Below are 22,545 nucleotides of genomic sequence, written 5' to 3'. Positions count from 1 at the left end.
TCAGCAGGAGAGTTAGGTATATTAGTACAGAAATACAATGGTGGGTACAAAGAGTACCCCCATCCCCTCTAATTGTTAATTATAAAGTTAAGAAGGAGAATAAATGCTAAAGAAATGCTTGCCAACTGATGGAATAAAAATGTTTTGATTGGAAAAAGCCTTTTGGATGTTGCCTGTAAATCAAGCAGCATCTCAGATATTGTAGGGGCCCAGAAGAGTTTTAGGTGAATTCGTCGAGAAGTTCCAAATTTTAGGGCAGATGACAGTAGTCTTGGGATGTAGTAAAAGTAAACAACAACAATAAAAAGCAACCCTCATAATGTGAGGCCCAAGAAAGAGTACTATAGATGGCTTTTAGAAAGGAAGAAGGCATATTTGGGCAAAACAGGATGGTCGAAGGCCGAGAATGATTGCACACAGATTGCGGATGGAGGGGTGGGCCTGAGGGACCTGGAGGCCAAGGAAGTAAGGGAGAGAAACTCTTAAGGTTGGAAGGGCAGAAGCTCGAAAGCTTGGCTGAACTCATGTGAGCACTGGGGCATGGGCTCTAGGGGGAGGGCTTGTGCCTTAAAGCCCCTGGGGCCTAAGCTTTCCAGATCGGTGGGCTTGGGTCAGAGGAGTTAGGGGCTGTCATGGAGAGAAAGGTCTGTACCAAAATGCTTGTCCTTTCCACTGCTTCAGTGGGAGTGGGACCCTTCTTGGGGATTCTATTAAGCAAAGCTTGACTTAGTAAAGAGCCCTCAGAGTTGGCCAGCACTTTGACCGGTGTGACAGGGAACAGTTTTCTGGGGGAGAGCCTACCGCATTGCCTGTCCACACATCTTTCAGCTGTCTGCCCTGGCCTGGCCTTTCCTCTCTCCTTCCTAACCCTGGGTTGGTCTCTGCAGCTGCTGCATTTCTGATCACTGGCAGTGATGAGATGGCAGAGCTCGAAAGACCTGGTGTTCCCAAGGTCCTTCTGGAGGCACGTGGAAGTCACCAGTAGGGGGCGGCCCAGCATGCTCCTTAGTCTTCTTGGTCCTGTCCAGGGGCTCTGGGGCAGGGATCAGAAGGCTTTTAGACTGTTCGCTTTTGGGTGGTCCAAGGAACCAAGGACTTGAGCCCTGGTGTATTTGGTCACCTAGTAACTGAGAAGCCCTGGGGTCCAGCTTCCCTGCGGTCTTTTCCCTTGCGGCTTTTTTTGGCTCTCCCTCTTTCTTCCCCCCTTCTTCCCTGCCCTCCCTCCTTCCTTCCCTTCCTTCCTTCCTTCTTTCTTTTTTCTTCATACATTTAAAAAATTCATAAAAATGTAATGATATAACAATAACTTCAGGTGCATATATTCAGAACTGACACTTTAACATTTTTGTCCTTTTTGTTACAAAGGCTTTTCTCTTTTAAGAAAAGACATAGTTTAGTAGTTTAATAAAACAGTTTAATAGTTTCAGTTTCTTTATCCCTGATGCAGATCCGTCTCCTTTCCCAAGGTGACTTTCCTTGCAATCTTCCTTTAGTACTTTACAACTATCCTTGACTATGAACACTATGCGGTATTGTTTTGTGTCTTTTTAAAAGTTCACATCAATTGTTTTATATGTTATGTACATATCAGTTTGAAATTTTGCTTATTTTTCTTTCTCACTTAACATGAGTATTTCTTTCTGCTCAGATGTAAAGATCTGGTTCAATCTACCGTAGTTATTTAACACACCTCATTTTATTCTCTTTCTTAACTGATGGACGCTTGGGTTGTTTCCAGATTTTTATTCTGACTGTGTTACCATGAATGTTCTTGTATATGTCTCCTTGTGTGCAGGAGTGAGCATTTCTCTCAGGTGAAAACCTAGAAATGGAATTGCTGGACTCTGTAAAGCGTGTGATGTATAATTTTCCAAGATGCTGGCAAATTACTCTTCAAAGTGCTTGTGCCAATTTAGACTCCCTCCAACAATATAAGAGAAATACCCCATATCCTTAGCAATGCTTTAATATTGTCAGATTTTAAACATTGTGTCCAGCTAGTGGCAGAGGAATGGTCAGTCCATGTGGCTTTGGTTTGCATTTCATATTCCTTGAGGGGTGAGCAGATTTTCATATGTTCCTGGGCCGTTGAGGTTTCTCCTTTGTGAATTGTTTGTTATTAACTTTACTGGCTTCCATTCTAACCCTATGATTCCTCACTTAATGGAGTCTATGGAGCGTTTCCTAAGGGGTAGATTTCATGAGCAATTTATAGCCCACGGTTATGTTGTGGGCGTTTCTGCAGATGGTAACTTATGAAAGGGAATTCTTGGCATCTAGAGGGGCAATTGCTGACCTTTTCATCCAGCTCTTCTGTTGCTTTTTTCCATTTTGACCAGGAGAAAAATTCATTCTTTATCCAGGGCATCCCTCCCTTCACAGTGGAAGAACATTCTTTAATGACCACTTTTAATACTTTCACATGGTTCTTTTGATGGTTTTTAACAAAATCTCCTGTCTGGTCTTAGATTCAAGAATAGGTACACTTTGCTTAATATCTGACTTATTTTCACCTCATGAACACTGTGAAGTTACCACTGGCTAAATGTATCCCCCTTTCCTTCTTTTCAGGGGCAGTGGTCACTGGAAAGCTTAGAATTATGCTTGTGGCCCTTTCCCAGCATTTTAAACCCAATTCCTAGCTCCACTGATGTCTCTGCCCTGGCTCTTCTTTCTATTATGCCTTTCATTTTTATTTATGTTAGCTCGCTGTATTTTATTGAATACAATTGGAGAGTTTATAAATTAAAAATCTGACAGAAATGAAATAACAATAAAATAAAGGGCATAAATAACTAAATAAAAAGTTAAAAATAAATGCCTTGTGCCACAGACATTGACTAAATACCTCCTGAGTGTCAGGCCCCTGTCATAAGCATGGAGGATTCAGTGATGAGCCAGCAAAGAGAGCTGGAGAATCTCTCAGACAATTTCAGAACAGTGACAGCCACCATGCTAGCGCAGCTGTAAGCAGTGAACAAGCTTCTCGGGAATTCTGGTTGTGACCCCAGAGGAAACCTTGCCCACGTTATTTTTCCCTTTTTCTGCCAGTTGCATGAAAAAAAGCATTAAAATGTAGGGCCCTCTTGAATGCAGTTCTTATTGGGAGACAATTTAGAAGAGGGAGGTCACTGTGGTTTCTACTGAAAATGTTAGTGGATTGAAAATCTTGGAAAAATGTGTGATAATTTTGAAACATTTCGTAAAAACTCTTAACGTTGAAAATTGTTGTTTGCTCATTAGGTTGGAGACTTAAAATGTTTCCTTCTGTGTGGGGTAGAAGGAAGGAAGGGAACGAATCCTTCCTGCACATCTGTTAAGTTCCAGGCCCCGGATATCAGGGAGAACCAAGATCTTTGAGCAGAAGACACCCTTCTATCTTGGATGTTGTTTTTTTTTTTTTTATGTAACAGGGGCAATGTTTATGTGGGTCCTTTTAAAATTATTTATCTTTGGTGTAATTTTGTTCCCTCAGAGCATTTCCTTATTTTGCTTTATTTCTAAAATATATTTTCTAAAAATGGGTGCCCCAATACTTACCGTGTATTTTGACATCTATTTTTTTTCCTTCTTTTGGATTGGGTAGAAGGAATCTGTAGATGTTGTATCTCCTCCCTCATTGGTTACTATTTTATTCATTTTAATTCATGTTGTTAACAGTAGAGCTACATATTTGTTTTCAGTGTCTTAATTGGAATGTTATGTATCTTAAATTTTTTGAAAAAGAAAGGGGAAAATCCATCCTAATACAACTTCCTGGAGTGCCTTTGGAACTCCGAGTGTTGCCCATCCATCCATCCATCCATCCATCCATCCATCCATCCATCCGTCATCCTTGAAGACCTACGTTGTGCAAGGTTCTTTGCGAGATGCTATGGTGCATGTTAAGAATTATAAAGCAGGATCCAGCTGTCTTCTCAAAAAGAGATCGTGATCAAGAAAAGTGAATAGACAGATACTCAGGTAACTGTAGCACAGGGAAATTCCATGGTAGTAGGTTTGATAGCTTTTTGTTTGTGTTACCAGGGATTTTATTGGTTGCAAGTGACAGAAATTCAGATCAAACTTCTGTTAGTGACAGCTATAACCTCAGAGATGATTGGATCCAAAAGCTCAAGTAACATTTTCAGGGTTCTGTCTCTCTTTATATCTCTTAGCTCTCTTTCCTCCTGTGTGCTGACTTCATACTTGGACAGTCTCTTTCCTTGTGCCGGAAATATTTCTCATAGAAGCCCCAGGCCTATGTAATCTTTCAGCCATAATCCCAGAGAAAGAGAGAGACTCTGTCATGGCATTCATGTTTTAATTTAAGGAAAGCTTCTCATTAATCTAGTTGAGGTCACAGGCACATTTCTAAGCCAGTCCTCATGATCCAGGGGATAGAACTCTCCATGCAGCCAGAGTTACCAGTTTACTCCTGTATTTGAGGGTTTGGTGAATAGGGAAGAGGAGATATCTATAGAGAGCGCACTAAGGCAATGTGGGGTTTGTGAAATGTGGTTCCTGAAGGGAAAAATTGGTTTTATTACTGACAAAAGCAGAACGAGGGAATCCTGGGCCAGGAAAAGAGAGAGTTGGAAGGAAGGGAGGGAGGGAGAGAGAGAAAGGGGGAGGGGAAATCTTCTTCAGTGTTTCAGGAGGTAAAAGGAGGGAGTGACTGCTTCTCTTGGAATGTAAGGAAAGATGTGATTTGTCCTCTGTGTGGTGATGCCAGCTTCCCTGTGGCTGTCACCATAAGGGTGAAATGCTTTTGAGAGGTAGTGGATGCATTTCCAAGTTAGTTTCACCTCTATACACAGGGGATACCTTGAGTGGAGGGGCAAACTGAACTTGTTAGTTGAAAGAGTAATAAAAGTTTAAGAAAAAAAAAACAAACCTGGTGATCCTGTCATTGACAATGAAACCTGCTCAACCATGGTTTCTCCTCAGTCTCATTTGGTTTTGCTCCCCTTGCTGTATTTAAAATAAATGGTGGGGCTAGGTGGGTGGGGAGGGATTGCCTTGAGCAGCCTGGTGAGGTTGGATGGAAGTTACCCATTTTTTATGGACTGCCTGAATTCTGAGTTACTAGTTTGCACTCTCTGCTTTTTTTGCAGTTACATTGCAAATCAGAAAAGATTAGAAATCATCAACGAAGATGATATTGAAGCTTATGTGGGACTGAAAAACCTGTGAGTACTCAGGGCTTGCATACCTTATCTCAGAACTTTTTCTTATGCTCTGTTATCGTCAGAGGGACAGTCTGTTAGCTCTAACATACATGCAATTATGTGTTTTCTTAGGACCATTGTGGATTCCGGATTAAAATTTGTAGCTCATAAAGCATTTCTGAAAAACAGCAACTTACAGCACATGTAAGTAAAGGTTGATTTTTTTGCTTCCCAGGACCCAACTTATTCAATATTTTCCCCCTCTGTTTATTTTTCCTTCTTTTCCAGCTCTAAACCTCCTTTTAAAAAGTTAGTGTAGCTTTGACAATAGCTTAGAAGCATTAGCTTTGATTTCTGAATAGCTTTAGAGGGGTACTTAGAACAGCCTGCTTATTCCCTTTCATGAATTTCTGGGCCACTTCCATCTTGGACAGAGCAATAGGCCAACAGCAAGGAGTCTGATGTGAAAACTATGTCCTGGTACAGCGTCCTCGATTCTTTTCCTTGGAATCATGACATGTTCCCTGGAAGACATCAAACTAGTGGAATTGAAAGAAACTGACTTGGCCTTGGCCTTTTTAGGGAACTAAAAATTGCTAATGCTCTTCCTCCCCCCAATAGATCCTCTTTTGAACCTTCTTTTCCCAAAAGCTATGTGTCATGATTGATAGAAGTGGAGAAAACTCAATCATGGAACATGCCAGAGGTTCAGGCAATTGTAACAATAGCAAATGCTTCCACCGAAGTCAGGGTGATATCAACTGAAGTCAAATGGAAATATGGACAGTGGGAGCTCTTAGGCTGTTTGCTGCTAAATCTTCTTAGATGATGGCACTTGGTCAATAAGGTGTGGGCTTCCTGAGACGTTTCTTCATGAAACAGAGGATCACCCTTAAGCTCTGATGGGTGCCCTCCACCCTGAGTTTTCAGTAGGAACTTCTGTGGGAGGAAGGTTGCCTGCATTCATTGGCCCTTTTGTGCTTTGCAGATTCTCTGCAACAATACCTTATGTGTTTCATAGACTACGATCTACATACAGAACTCTCACCTGGTTGATCTCACTTGATTTTTCTGACAGTTGGTAGGGAGGATCTTCTTGATTCCCATTTCATAAGCGCAAAATCAGACTCAGGTACTCAGATGGAAAGTGGCAGACTCAGGGCTCACTCCTGGCTATGTTCTTTTAGCAAGAGGACAGAAAATAAAGTGTGTTTTCCATATAATGAGAGAATCAGCCCTTCCTGTAACATTTGTCCTCTTTCTTTTTCTTGGGGAGGACTGTTCCCTGACTGATTTCCAGGCCAGTTTGTAAAAGAAATCGTTCTCTTCGAGCAGATTGCCTGGACACTCTATGGAGATTTGTTGATCTTATGAAAAACCTTAATTTCATCAAGCCAGTACAATGACTTCATATTTCATAGGTGGCATTAATGAGGAAGTCAATTTAAAAATAAAGTCAGTAGAATTAAGATATAAAACTTTTGGCAAAATGGTGACAAAACTCCAAGGAACTTTATTAACACATTTCATGCAGAGGCTTTTTGGCAACCTCTCCGTAGTTGGTTTGCCTGCACAAATTCTGATGTCTTGCGTAGGCCTTGCTAGCATAAACAAGAGAGAAGTTGGACATATGAAAAAGGCAAAATGCTCTAATGCAATCACTTAAGTGTAATTAATGACCTCAGTGGTTACGTTCTGGTATTTTCATTACTGCTGACTGCACACCTGAATTACTCAACGACCACGTTTTACTGGTTGTTTTACTATATCACTTCCCCTAACGTAGTGATCTATATAGTGGGCTATGGTTAATTGTTTTAGAAATAGACCTTTTTATGACTTTGCTATGCCTCTTATATTTTCCCTACTTTCCTTGTTCCAAGTTACTTATATGAAAACAAAAGCCACCTTTTGTGTTTTTTTCAGGCTGATTTACAGTAGAATAATTTTAATGGTATTCTGTGTGCTGTACATACTTACATAAAGCCAAATATTAGTCCCAGTCTCCCAAAGAGGAGTCATTTGAAAATAGGAAACCAAGGAGATGGACATATCTTATACAGCCAACAGTTGGGAAGCCCAGTTACTGATCAAACCGCAAAAAGTACTGATATTTGTAGCCATTGTCAAATGGTAAGGCAGTACGAAGTCGGAATAATATTCAGACAGTTAGAAAGAAGTTACAATGTCAGTAAGCTTCAGATATTCACGTGATGAAAGAGCCTTCTAATCGCCAAAATAGAAATTAAATTAAGCAGTTGGCTCTAGGGAATGGCAAGGAGAAGGAAATTAAGTCAGTTGTCTGCCTTTCCAGACCTGGGTCTCAACTTCTGCTTATGACTGAAGGCGCTGGCATGTTCTCCCTGATTTCCGCACGTAGTAAACGGCATCCTTAGTTGAACATCAGCACCATGGCTGCAAGGGAGCTGATAAAGAAATGTGTATGAGAGGCTGTTTCTCTGTACCCTTGGGATATAATGATTATCTCTCTGAGTTTCTCCAATAAAATAAAAATGTACACAAGAGCATCTATTTCACTTTGGGTTTTAGGGGAATTCAAACTAGATCCTGTCTGTCACTTTCATCATTCCTCCCCTAACCTGTGCATATTTAGCATCCCATGCTGACTGCCCGGAGCCCCTAGGACTGGTCCCTGAGTTTATTTCTTGGTGCCTTTAATTCCTGCCCGGCCCCTGAGAACCCAGAAACTGTGAGAAAAGCCAGTATTTGTGTTTTCCAGGGACTTTGCAGAGGTGCTAATTAGCTCCTTTGCAAAAGTTCTATAATCAAACAGTAAGAGGATTGTTGATTTTTTTTCCTTCCCTCCTCCTCCCATTTGGCTTTTGGACCCAATAATAAGTATGGTTCATAAACTCATCTTGTTCTTTGGCGTGTAACCCTGCTCTGGGCTGTGCTGCTAGCAGCCTGACAGGGCAGCTGCCCCGGTGCCGGCCTTGCTAGCCGACCCGGAACCTTGACAATGAGTGTGTCCTCTTTCTTTGCCTCCTCGCTCCTCTTTCTTCTTGGGAGGAAGAATAGGGTTTTTGTTTCTGTTTCTGTTTTTTTTCCTTCAGAAGGATGGGGATTTCTGATGGAGATGAAAACATTTGTGCCTCACAGGCTCTGGTGAAGACAGGCAAAGTGACTTGTCAGTGTATTATACTGCAGTGAAACCCATTCTTAATTCACGTTCCAAAAGAAAAGATTTATGTGGGCACATTTTACAACTTCCTGCTGGATTATGTTTTCACGTGGGTGAGCACTTTACACTCAGTGTGAGGAGAGAAGATGCCAGCGTAGAAGGAAGAGGGCACCCTCTTGTAGATGGGGGTTTGGATGAGAGGAAATCTCAATATAGAATTAAGCTGGGAGTGGCCGTGTGCCTTCTTGATTGATGAGATGCTAAAGTGGCATTTTCTTTATCCATCAGCTGACTAGTCTTAGTTCATGTATTAGCTCCCCCTGGTCTTTAACCCCTCTGTGAAAGAGACTGGCCAGACAGACCAGCAGACTTCAGGTGAGACAGATGCAATAGACTAGCCTCAGTGAGGCCAGGATTGCTGTCACCGCAGATTTCCCATATTTGCCTGACTCTCAGACCGGTGCTCACCTTCCTGAATGGGAATCAGATACTGAAAGGCTCATGGCAAACTGTTGAGGGCTCAGCTGTTTTGTAAAATTTGATGTTTGTTTTACATTCATGTGACTCATGAAACACATGTCTAGAGGACCAAGCATTGCACATGCTTTAAATAAATTCGACCAGTAAACAAATTCACAGAGCGAGTCAGCTGCCAGGATTAAGGGTCTGAATTTCCCAGCTCAAGGTCTCATGGCACTGATCATTGGAAACCGAAACTCCCATTCCCTTGAATAAAACTACATATTTGGAACACATCAGTAAATTCATTATTATTTTTCAGTCACAAATAGGACATCTTTTCATTGTCTGGTTGGTCCACATCTTAAAATGATATGTTGCTAGAATATTTCCAGATAAAATTTGACATATTTTTATCTGATATTTTGTTGTTATTCTCATCATGAATTTATCTAGTTATTTGGAAGTCATATATAAGCAATCTCAGCAGAGTTTATCAATCAATAGGTGTGATCTTTCCTGTTAGGATGTGTTAAATTCAGTTAATATTCAGAGTGTTGTGTGTCGTGTAATTTCAAAATATTCATGATGCTTTTTAGTTTTAAAGTATCTTTTCCCCTAGTGAGTTTATGGTTTAAATTTAATTTAGTTTAATTTAATTTCCCTATTAATTGTTCAGAAGATCAGATATCTCTAGGAGGTATATAACTTGGCTCTGAATATGAAAAAGAAAACTTTGGGTAAAAAAGAGATTCAAAATAACCATTACGAAAATTATGCCCCCTCAACCCCACTCTCAAGCAAGAATTATAGGAGAGGCAGGAAAACTAAGTTATTACTCTAGGTGAAAGAAAGAGATTACTGGATCTAAAGTACGGCATGAACCATGATCACATAAAATTATATTTTGAAAAAAACCTCTATTTGAATACTTTATTCCTGAAGTGTATATTTGTAATTCACATTTAACGTTTGTGATTCCTTTCAGCAATTTTACCAGAAATAAACTGACGGTATTGTCTAGGAAACATTTTCGTCACCTTGACTTGTCTGAGCTGTAAGTAATGATTTTGTATGGCATTTGGGGAAAAAATTTCCAAAGGAAAGTGTAATCACATATTTTTTAAAATAAGTGATGCTGCAGGTCTATTTTTATATCAAAATTCATGAAAAATGATTTCTTAAATTTTGGTCATTTGTTCTTTTATTCCTCCATGAAAACATGATTCAGCAGTAAAAAAAAAAAAAAAGAAAAGAAATCTCAGTAGTAATATATCATTTATAATGAGTTTAAATGTTGTTTTTACATAAAAGACTTGTTTTCTATAGGAGGGAAAATGAGAAGAAGATGAGGGTTTTGTGTGAAAAAGGCGGCAACATGTCTCATAGCATCTGTTTGGTCCTTGTTCTGTCCAGGCCCTAATGGAAAGCAAACCCATTCAAGGAGAAACAGCAATGGGCAAAACTCCTCAGTTTATACCCCGACGACAGTGCCTGCGCTTCCCTTAGTGTACACTCGAGGAGAGGCGGTCCTATCCCTACCCCTATCCTTGTGAGATTTCCTTCTAGGTCTGCCACTGCATTCAGGATTTATCCTTATCCCCAAATCCCCTTTGCTGAAAAATGATAGGGAAGATATTGAAATGTATCGATTACTAATAGCCAGCATTTCCAAGTGTGCTTAATTCTTGTGTTATCACTGTGAAGCAAATAAAAACTGTTGACATTCCTATGGGTCAGGTACCCAAAGAACCTTAAAGCACAGGCTCTGTGTGTCAGAGGTGGGCCCAGATGGACAAGGCCTTTGAATACCAGGCAATAGCTTTTGCTAAAACTATCTGTTGCCTGAGTTGTAGGGTCCACCCCTATTCACAAGGAAATCGTGCAGATTAGAAGATGCCACTAGTAGTGCGATAACAAGTTAATAGGTAGTCATTAGAGTTACATGGTGGCAACTCTTTTGGGAGAGACTTAATTCAGGGAGTTGAAGCGCTGGCTTTCTACCACAGGGATACGCATAAAAAACTTAAGGAAGTTATGTGCAATAAAGTAGGCTACTCAGTGTAAACATTTTGAGCATCATTGCAGAGAATTTTCTTCATGGGTTAAAAATTAGAGTTCTGATTTCAAATTCACATGTCTCAATACCACCCCTGCAGCATATTTAATTAATTCATTCAACAAATGTTAATTGTGTACCTGTTGCAAATCAAACTAACATGGCACTAGGCCATAGGGATATAAGGAGAACGGTATCTGTACTCCAGGACTCTGCTATCCAGGGGGAGCGGTAGAAGCCTGAACAAATTAAGTATAGCATGCTCTAACAATCGCTGCAAAAGGAGTTTGTACAGTGTGTGAGAGGAAGAAGCCAGCTGTCTGCCTGTGCCGTGTGGTCAGGCGAATGTTGCTGTCTTTGTAGCTCAAGATCCCTTCGCTTCTTGATCTCTTCTGTGGATTCAGTTATACCTGCTTTTAAAAAAGATTTCTTAGTTTTTCATGGACTCAGAACACCAGGAAACCTCTTGGATTAGTTGGGGTTTAAACATTGTGGATATCATCTGCATTATATTCCATACCTAGTAGTCTCAACTCTTATTTTGGTGTTGGAGGGATATTTGGAGGCAATCAAGCAGACACAAATTAAACGAGTCTGCCAGGACCACATTTTCTCCAAGGAAACTCCTGGAAAAGTCTCCAGGGATTCCCTGAGATTGTTAGAACCCAACCAGAAAACCACAGGAGTAAATGATGTTGCAAAGCCCAGGTCCTGTCCTCACGGAAATCTTAAGTATTGTGGTTAATGCCAGGCAGAGCCTATGTAATGATTTTAAATGGCCTCATTTAAAGGCTCATTGCCATAAATGGAAGTCATTTTAAACAGGCCACTGAGTGTTATAGATAAGCATTTAAAGATTATTTTTTCTTGTGGTTTTTATTTTCCTCTTGACTACTTCCGCCTTGACCAATCACAGGCCACAGGAGTCCAGGCAGCATGGCTGAATAGTGACTTTCTCTTTGCAGACCCTCCCACAATGGGCTAAGTGGCTCACTCTGGACCTCGGTTGCACTTGCTCTCAGAAACCCTGAGCTTGGCGTGTGTGTGTGGTGTGGTGTGTGTGTGTGTGTGTGTGTGTGTGTGTGTGTGTGAAGGAGGTCTATGAGCTCCCTTCCAGGTTCTGTCTCTCACATTCACTCCAGCTTTCTTGCATCAGTCAAACTGAACTGTGGTTGCGTCATTCGGAAAGCTGGGAGTGCACCCTCCTGGCTCTCACACTTTAGTCTTAGCCTTGTATTCACAGTCTTGTTTTCAATTCAGATGAAATTGCTCTGCCCTCTACTGAAGTTCGAACTTATTAAGTGATAACACTTGAATCTCTAGCCTGGTTAGAAATAAGTATGTTAGTGCTCCCGAAAACTTAACGCTGGCTTCTTCACTTAAGATCTTCATAACTGTATAATATCTGTGATAAATTTGTTACGGTATCTTATTTTCCCCCATCTTATGAGACATCTTTTTCTATCCTATATTATAGTTATTTCTGTTCCTACCGTGTTTCCCTATGGGTCCGAAAGGTCTCACATCACTTTGCATCCTTTAGCCTCTACAGGGGTGTTTGTACATAGCAGAAGATCAGTAAGTATCAGGTAAATGAATGAATAATAAGTACTGTTATGCTATAAAGATGGGTGTGACTTCCAAAGATAGCCGGCTAGAAGAAATTCATAATGCTGTTAGTGCTTCATAAACACTTCTGTAGCTAAAACTGAAAAAGAGAAGGCTGATTGGATTTCATTTTTGTTCCATGTAGGATCCTGGTGGGCAACCCCTTTACATGCTCCTGCGACATTATGTGGATTAAGACTCTTCAGGAGACCAAACCCAGTCCAGAAACTCAGGACTTGTACTGCCTCGATGAAAACAGCAAGAATATTTCCCTGGCAAACCTGCAGATATCCCATTGTGGTAATTTACTTTTAAATCAATAAGTTCTACTTGCTATTGATTATTCTGATTGCCTTGGTGTGGTAGAGAGTCTGGGAAGTTTACCACTACCTGGATTTTATACGTATGCTGTTGATGTCTCCACTGAGTTGGGCCACTTTCGCGTGCAGAGTGTAGAGAAATCAGCTGGGAGCAACTTTGCTGAGGGTTCTTTGCCAGTAGAATATTAATTCTGAATGGTTGACTTTAAAGTGCCCAGAGAAAAAAATATGCTGTTTATTCCTTTGTTTCTTTGTTCGTTTGTTCATCCATCCAACTATCCATCCAAAAACTATTGGCTGAGGGTGTGGTACTTCACGGGCCACAGATATACTTGGTTGGCACGTAGGCCACGCAGAGGAAGGATCTCGGGGGGATAAAGTGTCCTGGCAGCACAAGAACATTCCCTTACACTTGTCTTGAATCCAGAACATTCCCTTACACTTGTCTTGTCGCCGGATGTCAGTGTATCTTGATGGGGCACCACAAATCTGCCCTTTGACTTGCTTTCCCCCATTTCTGGGTTTACAGTCTCCAGAATTTAAAAGGGCATCATATGATAAAATTACAGCTCTGTGAATGCCAGTGTGTTTACAAGAAGGGAAAATCCAAGTGTTCTGGTTAGGATTTTACTGCTAAGGGCTCTTGGGACATGCCTCTGCAGTACCCACATATGCATATTATTCCTGAGTTGAAATTTTAATCAGTCAACCAGTTAATCAGTTAACAATTAAATGTGATCTTCTCGCCTAGTGGCTGGTGACACAGCAGAAAGCCACATAGCACCTGGTTCTTGCCGGAGAGGAATCTGTATATCAACCCTAAACTTCCAGGTCTTTGTTTTCAGAGGATCCTGTTGATTGGAGTCAATTTTTATTTAAGGAAAATATAGCTGTTTTTTTTGCGGTACGCGGGCCTCTCACTGTTGTGGCCTCTCCCATTTTGGAGCACAGGCTCCGGACGCGCAGGCTCAGTGGCCATGGCTCACGGGCCCAGACGCTCTGCGGCATGTGGGATCCTCCTGGACCGGGGCACGAACCCGTGTCCCCTGCATCGGCAGGCGGACTCTCAACCACTGCGCCACCAGGGAAACCCCCCTAGCTGCTGCTCATTTTTAATGAGAGTGTAATAAAGGAACGATAAGTATTTGTTTCTTCCCCTGCAGGGTCTTAGAAGATAGCAGTTACTCTTCCCACAGATTTTTGTTGTAACGAGAGCCCTTTGGTTTCATAATGGGGGAATTAAGCTTTGTTCCCTTGTCAGCTTCCCTCGACTTTCATTATTAGCCAATATTAAAAAAATTTTTTAATATCTATCTTTTCCTGATTGATAAGAGGATAACTGTTCTCTGTTCTGGTATAAATTTGTACCGCTGAGAGAAATTGCCCAGAGGGATAAGAAATTCAATGTTGAGTCACCTGGCTGCTTGGCCAGCTCCCAGATCCCCATGGCTGTGTGGCCACATTGTTTCAGCAACCACTGAGAGGAAAAAAGAGAAAGCATCTGACTCCTGCTCTGATTTCACAAAAGGCCTCTTAATAAACGTCTGCTTTGCCCTTGCCTGAAACCAATTCTCTTTTTTTAATTTTAATTTTTGGCCGTATTGTCTTGACAGCATTCCTATAATGTACCCACCTAATGTGCTGTTGATAGACCGCTGTGACTGGAGCAGGGGAGGGGTAGGAGTGAACTGGTTCTAATTTTTCCTGACCAGTTTGTCAATTTTCAGTGTTTTAAAATTTGTTTCCTACGAATTTGTCAATGAATTGTGTGTATGAGAGTGAGGCTTTGAATCCACTGTCAGAGGGCATGTGTTTGATTGATTAGGATTGAATGATTACATTTATGGTAATTTCAGGGTCAGCAATGCTTTTCAGAAAGCAACATTAGAAAAGGTGAACTGATAGACTTATTTTTTTGTGTTCTTAAACTGTCTTGTTCTTTCTCTGCTAATTTTTATTTTCTTTCCCAGTGTTTTTTACTTATTTATAATTGCACATATACTATTGATACATTTTGTTGCAAAAATAATTTCCTACATTTACACATAAAGCTTATCTTTACTTGTTTGTGACCATTTCAGGTCAGAAGCCATCGATCTATCATATCTTTTTAATCATTGTGTGTTATTCATGGTAGAATATATCTTGATTATGTTAAATCTTCCATATTGATGGGCATTTCCCATTTTACTACAAAAGTGTTTCAACCAGCCTCCTTATACATGATCTTTGTACATACATACAGATGCAAAGTTTTTTCTAGAGTACATAGCGGGAAGCCGAATTTTTGGTTCATATGGTTTGCACATTAAAAAGTGGTTGTACCAATTTATAGCCACCCCAGCAAAGTATACCTTGATATTAGCAAACTTCTTATTTTTTGTATCTCTAAAACATGGTATGTCATTGCTTTTTAGTTTGCATTTTCCTGGTTGCTATTGAGTATCTTCTATGTTTATTAGACATTGTGATTATTCTTCATTGAATTGCCTATTTATACCTTTTGTCTATTTTTCTACAAGGTTATTCCTTTTCCTTCCTTTTCTTCCACTGACAGTGTTCTTTGTTTTATTTTTTCTTAATTGTTCGAAAGTTATAAATTATGTTTCTCTGTTTATAAATATACAGTGCCAAAATATTTTTTTTTAAGAAGATGTTGGGGGTAGGAGTTTATTAATTTTATTTTTATTTATTTTTGCTGTGTTGGGTCTTCGTTTCTGTGCGAGGGCTATCTCTAGTTGTGGCAAGCGGGGGCCACTCTTCATCGCAGTGCACGGGCCTCTCACAATCGCGGCCTCTCATTGCGGAGCACAGGCTCCAGACGCACAGGCTCAGTAGTTGTGGCTCACGGGCCTAGTTGCTCTGCAGCATGTGGGATCCTCCCAGACCAGGGCTCGAACCCGTGTCCCCTGCATTAGCAGGCAGATTCTCAACCACTGTGCCACCAGGGAAGCCCAGTGCCAAAATATTTACCACACATATTTAAACATATTTTCTGTAAGTATCTAGAAAGAACCCCCAACAAGATGAGAAAAGATACTTTTACTTCCCTTTACTTTCTCCTCCCTTCTCTGATTGTTATCATCTGAGATATTATTTTTTATTTATTTACTTTTTTAAATTAATTAATTAAATTTATTTAATACACATAGAGCTAATTCAAGTAATGAGATTTTATTTTTAGACTGTTACTTGATGTTTTTGAGGATTTACTGTTTCTTTGTATATCGTTGATTTTTGTATTCCACTACTTCCTCTTGGAGTGGTTTTTCTTTTTGCTGGAGTATATCTTCTAATGTTTCTTTCAGAGAAATTAAAAAAATAAAATTCACGTTCTTGCCCAGTGCGAAATCAGCCTGTATTTTTTCTTCTCATTGGAATTGGCTGAGTGTAAAATTCTAGACTCCAGATAACTTCCTCTTAGAATTTTGCAGATATTATACCACATTCTCTGTGTGTTCATTGTTGCTGATGAGAAGCTCGAGGCCAGTCTGATGCTTATTTCTTGATAGGTAACCTATGCTTTTCTTTTTCCCTAGAAGCTTTTAGGATTTGCTTCTTATCCATGTTATTCTTAAATTTTACTACACTGTAACTAGGCATGTGTGCATGCTTAAAATTTTATTTTGTTTGACATGCAGTGAACCTTTTCAATATGAGTGTTCACATCTTCAGTTCTGGAAGAATTTTATAATTTATTTAGATGGTTATTTACACTTCTGGCTCCTCTCTCCATACCTCTCACCCTTCCTGTAATACTTTCCATCTGCTTGCCCTTTTGTGCTGCATGATGGGAGAATTGTTTACTCACTACTTTGCCCTTCAGCTATTCCTCCAGCTACTGAATTTTCCCTTCTGCCAATTGATTTTTAATTTCTGAAATCTCTAGTGACTTATTTTTTTTAATGACTGAAATACACTTTTCCATACTGGCGTTCACCATATCTCTAGGGTACCTAGCATGACTGACTTTCTCCTGTAAACTTCCCGCACTCATTGCTTCTACTTGGGGGCAGCTGCAGCAGTTGTTGGATGCTGTGCCTGAGGTGGGAGGGCAAAGGTAGGATGTGGAAAGTTTATTCCTCTGTGCTTCTACTTGTTTTCTTAACCAGTGACCCTGTGGCTTAGTGGAGGGGAGGCCCCATCCTGCCCTGCCGTCCACCCCTAGTCTCAGGTCGGCCCAGCAGCTTCCCTGTTTTGTGTGTCACATACTCATGTGTCTGTTGGGAACTGTGCTGTTTTTCTTTCATTTAATTTCCCCACTTTCTCTTGTTCAGGTGTTTCTCATTGTTCTTATCCACCAACAGTTATACCTTCTGATTTTCCAACGTGGTTCTGGATTTTTAAAAAAATGAACCTAATTTCTAGAGATTTGAGATGAGAGGGGGAGCCTTCAGTTTGGGTCTTAGTCATGTACTAATTTTCCTCTTGATGGTTTCCCAACTTTGGTTCTTTAAGAGAAGTTAGGCAGATTGAGCAGTAAATTATGCTTCATTGTTGAATTTAAATTCTGTCTCTGAAATTCCATGTTGGAGAAGTTGGATAATATCCCCAAGTCTTCAAGTTAGGTGTCTTGTTTAAAACATGGATTCATGGTCAGTTGGCTTTCCTTTTAGGTCTCACCCTCAACAAACTTTTAAAATATACCTGTTGTGTTTAAGTCACAGATTCATGGAGTTCATCGTACTTCCACCTTTTTTTTTTTTCTTTATGAAGCTTGTTAGCTAACTCAAAAAGTAACTCATGAGAGTATGGTCTTGTGTATTTCATCACTGTAAACCCAACAATTTGCCAGTAACTATGCCCATTGCATTTGGTTTGCAACTGGTAATATTTTAATTTCCATAAAAAAGAGCTATTGGGATTTCATTCCTTTATGAGGTGGGCTTTCTTTAAAAAATTCCTCTTTTAGTATTTCATCATGTAAGCATTATATGATGAACAAAGTCTCTACATTTTATAAGCAAAAATATCTCCTCCATGGTGCCTGATGTATCCCTTGAACATAACAGTCACTTGATTATTGTTTGCTGAATTGATCAGTTAATAAATGCATGATCCACATTATATTAATGATCAGATTGAAACAGATTTTTGATATAATGGTGCAGATATTTCAGTTAAGTAAATATAACTGAAACATTTATATTATTCTAGCCAAATTATTCCGTATTTTAGCACTTTGTAGTTCCCTTTGAAATGTCTGTCATCATTGCATTTTGAAAGAATCTCCTTTCTTCTTTTTCCTCTGCCCTTAGCGATTGAGCGAGCATGGTAGGCAGGGCTGGGAAGTTTAACTGTGCCATTCCCGATCCCATTAACAGCACAGTCAAAATGTCTCACAATATTTTTCTAACAGCCCCTCCTGCTGTGAATTACTGTAAATTTATTCATGCTGTGAAACATGTTGTGGTCTGTTTCTCCACCAGGTCCTTTTTAACCTTAGAAAAACTTTATTAATTACCAGGCAACAAAACATATTCATGTAAAATTTCCACATTAATCAGAAAAAAAGGGGTGCTATGAGCAGTGGTTCTGAAGACAGAAACTGAATTACACAAGTGTTAGTGAAGAATGGTTATTTTTCCAGACTGGGCTGATTTATCACTCCAGATAAAAGTGTTCCTGCTACTTCTTTTAGTGTTTTTCAATGACATTATTTATAACATTGTATATTCTAAATTCTTGTACTCAATTCCTGTACATTTGGTTGATCTTCTGCAGTTAGGTTTGCAGTACAAACCTTTCAATCTTTTCCCCTGGCTGGATGGCATTATTAAAGAACAGTGTACTTTATACTTTAATTTTTTTTGTACTGTAATTATGATTCAAATCTCTGGAAGAGAGTTTCTTCAGGAAGTGTTAATAGTGGATGATATGCTGTGTTCTAAGCGGACAACAAATATGTTTAAAAGGCAGTATTCTTTTGGGTCAAATCAAAACAATCCCTCAACCCATTTTACTGGTAACTAGCTACCGTAGAACATGCTAGCCCCACAGTGAAGATAAGATGGTAATTCAGTTGAGGGTTGAGTGTAGTTACTATATAAAACACTCTTAATGGTCCCATGGATTGAACTCAGCTTTGCCTTTGGTTTCTTTATTTATAATGACAATTTCAATTTTCCACTTTTCCAACCTTCAAACTTTTAGTGTAGAGCCTCCTTACAACACGTCGACAAAATACTATTTATGTTGGGAAAGGTCGGTTCACAGGTGCCCAGGAGGAGAGGCCTGTTTCCTTGAGGTAAACTGATTTTAATGATTTATTTTTAAGATTTACTTTTGGTTTCCACTATAATTTGTAGTATGCATGTGGGTTTAGCATATTTGTACATACTCCTTCTTTTGTTTTAAACTAGGAAAATAGGATAGTAATTCTATTTTGTTAGCATTCACAGAAGATTAAAATGAAATGCTGTATTAATACTCCATGTATAAATTAGATTGGTAAAAAACATTGTTTTCCGAGCATCTTAGCTGGATTGATTTTTTTTTTTTTTTCTGAAAAGCATATACAAAGTCTAGTTTACTGCTTTGCTTCCTTTTATTAGAGATCAGGTTTTACCCACTAAAACACAGCAAGCCACACAGTGGACCAGTGCTTTTCTTTGTCTTTTTAGAAAGGCAAATAAAGCAGGTTTTCTAACCTGTCAGCTGCTATTCAGATTTTTGTGTTTAGAAGTTTTGTGGTTGCTGTCACTGTCGTGACACGGCTCACACAAGCCTAGAAGCACAGTTTCCCATTTGAGCTGGGAAAGTCACTTTGCTAATTTTCTGTCATTTTTGCAACCAGGTGTAAAGCAGCCACTTCTAAATAGGTCAGACTCATTCTGGCTTCATTCCTGGTTGTGAAATATATATGTTTAGGGGACACAAAAATGGGAAGATATGCCAAGAAGATAGAAAGTGAGTGGAGAGAAGACAGAGAGCCGACAAAAATCATAATTTACTTGAATATTTCTATACCCATGGAGTGATGATCCAATAAGAAATGAACAGAGCTCAGGCTTACTAAAATGAGGTGAAAAAGAACACAACTCAGGCCTACAGGTGGATATTGAAAAATAAAACCCAAACTTGACCCATCTCATTTATTGCAAAGCCAAGTTAATATTTCAAAAAGTTTAGAGGTTAGTTTTCCTCAATTATTAGGAAGTGAGAACGTGCATACTTTGAATTAGTGATCAAAGGGCCTAGTCAATATGGTCAACTTTCAAGAAGTGTGCACCAGTGGATGGAGCAGTGTCAGTGGCTGTTGACCTGGGTATGGTTGGAAAGGACATTACCAGCCAGTAGACCTCGGCAGAAAATCATCAATCATTCGGTGAAAAGGCTGACTTTCTTTAGACCAGGGCTTCCCAAACTTTAATGTGCATATGAATCACCAGCAGATCTTGTTAAAAATATTGCTTCTTTTCCAGCAGGTCTGGGTTGGGGCCTGAGAGTCCACATTCTAACAAACCCCTTGTTCCATAGATCACACTCTGAGTAGCAAGGGTTTAGACAATGGGTGTTGGACTATTCGTTGGGTTTTTGCTTGTACAACTATTATGCTTACACCTGACAGGAGCCTGGGCAATCATCTAGTCCACCAAACTTTCCCCACTCTATGTTCTGTGCAACTCTAATTCCTTGAGATGCTCTGTGTAGGAAAAAAAACCCCCCAAGTTTAAAGAAAAAAATATAGAAAATTCTGTAACTCTGGACGTTCACTGTGCACATTACTATGTTAAAAGCTCTAAAAATTCCTGCTCGAAAAGTACCATTTAACTTCCATTGATCTTATGGTCCTCAAGGTTGTTTGAGTACATACCATTTCTTTGTGATATCATGTTATGGCTTTGTTATTTTTACTTGAAGTAATTTGACAGAATATCAGATATACACATGTATAAATTCAGATGTGAAATATATTTAAAGCTAAATATCCATATTGATATTGGTAATAACATTAATAGCTAACGTTTATTAAGGACTTAATATGCACTAGACCTCATCTGAAATATTTTCCATATTATCTTATTAGGCATCCTAAAAGCTCTAGAAAGTAGATGTCATTAGTATCCTTATTTCCAGTTGAAGAAATGAAAGCTTACCAAGCATCATGAGTAAACAACTAATGAGTAGGGGTTGGCTTTAACCCACATCTGTCTGTCTAGGGCCTTAACCAATACACTGATCAGCTGCATCCTTTACTGGGCTCTTCCATGCCTCAGAGGTGTCTGTCTGTCCGGGCAGCTGGTCTTCTCTGATCTCCAGTGAGGTTTCCCAGCCTGTAAAGGAGGACAGCCCTGATACTTAAGTCAGGATCCCATTACCATAGTGCTAGAAGCTCTTGGAGACATTGCTGAGCTTTGCTCTGTACTTGTGCTGATTTCAAATCTTATTAAGCCAGGAAGTAGTGCCTGGCAAATGGTTTATCCTGCCTTGGCTATTCATGCTTCCCAATTCATTTTTATTGTGCTAATTAAGCCTCAAGTGGTATTTCAAGTACAGATTGTTTTTTCCATTATTGAATCTTTGGCCAGCCTATTAATGCTGTAGAATTAACGTGAGTCAGATGCTTACTCATTTGTGGAAGACTTTACATTTAAAAGATCTAGACTTGGCCAATTTTGCACAGATTCCTTTGGAAGCTGCTATGACAGGGTGATAACAATTTCTCTATAAATAAAGGAGACTCACTCTTCTCTCACAGATAGGCACGTAATTATTTTTTTAATGAACCAAATTCCTAGATTATGGATATGTATTGGCATTTATAGTCTGTGCTAAAATGGATATTACAGTCTGGGAAGGTAGTATATTGTAGTGGTGAACATCTTGATCTTTGAGTTCAGTTCCTAGGTGGTTGGGCAACTTTGGAAGATGTATTTGACTTTTCTAAAACTCACATTCTTTATTAAGTGAAGATAAATACTTAACTTCAAGCTTGGTTGTAAGGATTAAATTAAATAAAACAAAAATGTAAAGTACTAGACAGGAGTTTCTGGTTCAGTGAATGCCCCGTAAATGTTATTGCTAGTACTATAATTGAGCAGACATTTTTAGAAATGTTAATCATGTAAATTTAGGCTTGAAGGAAAAAATAAACTACATTAGATTTTACAGGGGAGATTAAGATTATAGCATAGCATTCTCTGCTGAGACTCTCTTTATTTTAACTTCTTTTCTGCTTAGAACTTCCACACTTTTAGATACATTTATAAAAGGTGGAAGTTTACACCATCGGTCTATATTCGAGGTGCCAGGAAGGGTGTCACCAAGCTCCATGGGTGGAGTCTGGTGGGGGAGCTCATACCTCAAGAGCAAGCACCATGGCAAGCCCTGGCTCCATGGTTTCTCCAGATTCAGCCAGATAAATCTATAAATACAAGAGAATGGGAGAGGAGTCAACAAAGCTTTGTGTTTCTGCAGTTGCAATTGGAAAGTAGATGGATGAGTAGTGACTGACTTAAAGGCTGAGAATGCTGGTTACCAAGTTGGCAATGGGAAAAGCCAAGAGGAAAGCTTGGTGTATATTGCAGAACTACTGCAAGGCTCAGGAAGTAAGAGAACAGGTAACACCAAACACAGGAGAGTGGTTGAAAGATTTTTGTTCCATACATCTCAGGTGTAAAAACTGGAAGTTTGTTCTTTAAAGAGGATAAAACAAAGGCCCAGAGGAATTCCAGGTAGAGCTGAGGCTGTGAGAGCCATAGAGAGGATGATGGATTTACATACAACTGAGTTTTGACACAGGTATCCTCCAATTTTTGGAAGTTTTCTTTACACCACTTCGCTTTTCTGAAAGCAATCGGAAGA

General features: G+C 39.6%; 1 protein-coding gene across 3 annotated transcripts in view; it reads left to right on the top strand.

The window, feature by feature from the left end:
* The window catches only part of LOC103069787 (BDNF/NT-3 growth factors receptor), a 221,936-nt gene that overhangs the window by 26,003 nt on the left and 173,388 nt on the right, over positions 1-22,545 (top strand). For all 3 annotated transcript variants that reach the window (XM_007467428.1, XM_007467427.1, XM_007467429.1), the window contains 4 exons: positions 5,097-5,171; positions 5,283-5,354; positions 9,740-9,808; positions 12,564-12,718. In XM_007467428.1, coding sequence (XP_007467490.1) covers positions 5,097-5,171; positions 5,283-5,354; positions 9,740-9,808; positions 12,564-12,718 — 371 coding nt within the window. The remainder of the gene's footprint in view (positions 1-5,096; positions 5,172-5,282; positions 5,355-9,739; positions 9,809-12,563; positions 12,719-22,545) is intronic.

This window comes from Lipotes vexillifer, unplaced genomic scaffold (assembly GCF_000442215.2).
Source record: "Lipotes vexillifer unplaced genomic scaffold, Lipotes_vexillifer_v1.1 scaffold917, whole genome shotgun sequence".
In the NCBI taxonomy this organism is placed as follows: Eukaryota; Metazoa; Chordata; class Mammalia; order Artiodactyla; family Lipotidae; genus Lipotes; species Lipotes vexillifer.
This window is presented reverse-complemented; position numbering and strand designations above follow the sequence as displayed.